Here is a 3,690-nt window from a genome sequence, read left to right as displayed (position 1 = left end):
TTTTCCATTTTTTACCTTTATATTGATATTTAAAAAAACATTATGGATGTGGGTGTCAGGGAAGGTGCAAGCTTTCTTTTCATGATTAACAGCAGGAGCTGATGGGAACCAAAAGTTCCAGGGGATTAAAAAATATATACATATATATATATATACACACACAGACACAAACACACATTTATATATACTGCACTATGCATGTGAGTCCCAGAGAAGCAGGAAGCAGCAGCAAGAAGCAACTAGCACACAGCAACACCTGGGTATGTGCACCACACACTCAAGCAAAGCCATTCCTCTGGCTAGGGCAGCAGCAATCCTCACCTTCACATCAGCTCACAATAGAGAAAAAATAAACTTCCTTTTTTTTTTTGAGACTGAGTTTCGCTCTTGTTGCCCAGGCTAGAGTGCAATGGCATGATCTCAGCTCACTGCAACCTCCACCTCCCACTTTCAAACAAAGTGATTCTTGTCCCTCAGCCTCCCAGGTAGCCGGGATTACAGGGGTCCGCCACCATGCCTGGCTAATTTTTGTATTTTTAGTAGAGATGGGGTTTCACCATGTTGGCCAGGCTGATCTCAAACTCCTGACATCAGGTGATCCACCCACCTTGGCCTCCCAAAGTGCTGGGATTACAGGTATGAGACACTGTGACCAGCTTTTTTTTGAGACAGAGTCTGGCTTTGTTGCCCAAGCTGGAGTGCAGTGGCACAATCTCGGCTCACTGCAACTCCACCTCCTGGGTTCAAGTCAGTCTCCTGCCTAAGCCTCCCGAGTAGCTGGGACTACAGGCACCCTCCACCATGCCGGGCTAATTTTTGTATTTTTAGTAGAGACAAATTTTTGCCATGTTGCCCAGGCTGGTCTCGAACTTGTGACCTCAAGTGATCCACCCACTTCGGCCTCCCAAAGTGCTGGGATTACAGGTGTGAGCCACCCTGCCAGACTGAAACTTCTTTTTTTTTTTTTAAGGGCCACCCAGTAATTTCTGCCCTCATGACCAGGAAACAGAAAAGAAAGAAAGAAAAAACCCCAAGCTGATACTGCCTTGAAGGCCGGCAGTGGCCATTTTCTCCTCTCTGCCAAAGCAGGACATGTTGTTTATTCATTTATTTACTTATTATCTCTTTCCACACGTTCTGAAGGACACTGTGTTAAAAGTTAAAAGGACACAGTGTTAAAAGTTATTTTTAACACTGAGGCTGGAAGGCCAAGTTATTGTCCCTCACAAATACTTCAAACAGTTGTCTTCAAGATCCTATGGTTCTTTGCCTGACATTTTTTTTTTTTGATACCGCGAAGAACAGGAGGGATGAAAGGGATCCATCCCTTGCTTCCTTTAAGATGGTCTCTAGGCAATGGGTTTTCTATAAGTCTGGCACAAATTCTGGAGCCAATCTCTGGCAAAGCAGAGTGCCAGGCAAGGCCTAGGGACCCAGGGTCTGTGCTTAAAGCCTCTCGCTCACTGGAAATTATTGACCTCCGGAGATACACAAATATTTTTTAACTTAAAGGGGAGATGCACAGCACACCTTCCTCCACTGGGAGAAAGGGGGCCCAATTCCCACTCCCCCAAACACACACAGGTACACATTGACTAAGGCACAGCTAGGGCAGGCGTGGGCAGAAGTCCCCTTGGGAGGACGTGGCACCGACAGCTGCAAGGGGTGTGGAGATCTGGAGCTCATCACCTCTGGAGGTGCGTGGGGGCAGGAGAAGAAAAGCCTCAGGGCTTCCAAAGAAATAGGAGAAGATGGTTGGGAAACAGGCAGATGAGAAAACCAAAAGCAAACCTAGAAAAGAGATGAGGAAGGAAAGAAGAGAGTGGAAAAAGAGAAACAGCTTAGGGGTGAAAACAGGTTGTGGGCAACAGAACAAAATAGCAAGGAAACAGCAGAGGAAAGGGAAGAACATACATCAGAGAACTGGGAAAGAGTGCGATGAATTGGGAAGGAAAGAAAAAGGGGGAGGAGGGGAGATAGGGAAGAAGAAAACACAGGAAATGAATACTCAGTAAGAAAACTCGGGAAAGAAGGATGAAGAGGTTGGAGAGGCAAATGGGGCCCCTTGGGAGTCTTAGACCTTGACAAAAACCAGGTGGGCAGAGTACACCAGGTCGCCCACATAGGCCAGCAAGTTGACGGCTGTCAGGATGGTCACAGCCAGTCAGCGGTCCCAGATACACACAAGGTAGGGGTTTCTGTCGCTGCAGCTCACATCTCTCGCCTGCCAGGACTGGACACCATAATTCTCGTTGAACTGGTAGAGGGGCCAGAGGACAAGGGCAGTGGCATAGAGGAGGACGGACAGCAAGGCCAGCCCCAACAGGAAACTGTGGAAGGGGATGGGCAGCATGTTGGTGCAGTGTCCCAGGTTCAGCAGGATAGTGAGGGCTGCCAGGACGAAGCAGAGGGCGTACACCGCCACGCACCACTCCAGGGCCAGCCAGTTGTGGTACAGGTAGGGGCTGCTGATGAACACGAAGATGAGGCAGGCCACGAAGGTCTCCAGCACCTTCAGCAGCCCCGGCTTAGAGGCCATGTAGCCAGTGATCTCGCCGGGCCGGACCCGGGTCCAGGCTACTTCGGTGGCGTAAGCCAGACACGCGATGCCAGAGAAGACAGTGGCGGCGACAGCGTGGTCGCGGGAAGGGCCGTGGGATAGGAACTGCACGTAGGTGATGGGATACATGATGGAGGCCGAGAGGCACAGGAGGGCCGCATAGCAGGCGATGGTGATGGGGAAGTTGCGCCAAAAAAAGGGGAAGCGGGCCTGGAACCCGCCCAGCTCCACGAGAAGTATGACCAAGGTCACGGCAAAGCAGAAACACCAGGTGAACATGGACCAGTTACCCATATATCCCCTCCAGGCGCCTGCGCTGGCTACCAGCGAGAAAGCCATGCAGGTGGACACCAGCTGCAGCAGGCAGAGGAGGCCCAGGGGCTGGGTCAGGGCCCTAGGGGACCCTATGACGGTGGGGGACCCCACAGTGGTTGTGACGGTTGGGTGGGTAACAGTCACCGGCATGGCGGCAGTCCCGGCTGAGGAACTCACAGAGAAAGGTCTGGCTGTGGAAACGGATTAAGTCACACACCTGGAAAAGGCTGGGAAAAGCGCCAGAGAGCGAGAGACAACGTCAGTATTCACTGGGACTTGGCTCCTCCCTCCCAGGACCCGACACCCCGTGGAACAGGAACAGGGCACCGCCAAGTCCGGAAGAGGCCTGACCTTGACCGCGGGAAGTCCCGCCCGTCTCCTTCCACCGGTTCCAGTACCTGTGTGGGCTGCGGCGGAGGGAACCCAGCGGAAGTGGACGCCGGCGGTAGGCGTGGGCGCGTGTGTGACGGTAATCCTGCTCCGGCAGGGACCAGGGGCAGGCGGTGGTGGCGGCAGGGCCTGGGGCGGCGCTGCGAGGCCGGTGGCCTGGCAAGGCCCGGCTCTCCCTCCTTATAAAGGCTTCAAGTCAGCCTAACCATTTTTAATTTTTAGTTTTTTTGAGATAGTGTCTCACCCTGTTGCCCAGGCTGGAGTGCAGTGGCACAGTCAGGGCTTACTGCAGCCTTGACATCCCAGGCTTAGGTGATCCTCCCACTTCAGCCTCCCAGGTCGCTGGGACTACAGGCACCACCTGCCTGGCTAATTTTTTGTGTTTTTAGTAGAAGCGGGGTTTCGCCATGTTGCCCAGGCTGGTC

General features: G+C 52.7%; 1 protein-coding gene across 1 annotated transcript; it reads right to left on the bottom strand.

Annotated features, from left to right (window-relative positions):
• Positions 1-1,093: 1,093 nt before the first annotated feature.
• LOC707552 (myeloid-associated differentiation marker-like) lies at positions 1,094-3,312 on the bottom strand. The gene has a single exon (XM_028831779.2). The coding sequence runs from the start codon at positions 3,023-3,025 to the stop codon at positions 2,165-2,167; it is 861 nt and encodes a 286-aa protein (XP_028687612.2). The 5' UTR covers positions 3,026-3,312; the 3' UTR covers positions 1,094-2,164.
• Between the last annotated feature and the right edge of the window lie 378 nt (positions 3,313-3,690).

The sequence above is a fragment of the Macaca mulatta genome, chromosome 13 (genome assembly GCF_049350105.2).
Source record: "Macaca mulatta isolate MMU2019108-1 chromosome 13, T2T-MMU8v2.0, whole genome shotgun sequence".
Taxonomy (NCBI): domain Eukaryota; kingdom Metazoa; phylum Chordata; class Mammalia; order Primates; family Cercopithecidae; genus Macaca; species Macaca mulatta.
This window is presented reverse-complemented; position numbering and strand designations above follow the sequence as displayed.

Coding starts and splice junctions, on each gene's coding strand:
- LOC707552 (XM_028831779.2), bottom strand. CDS start 3,025: ATGCCGGTGACTGTTACCCACCCAACCGTCACAACCACTGTGGGGTCC.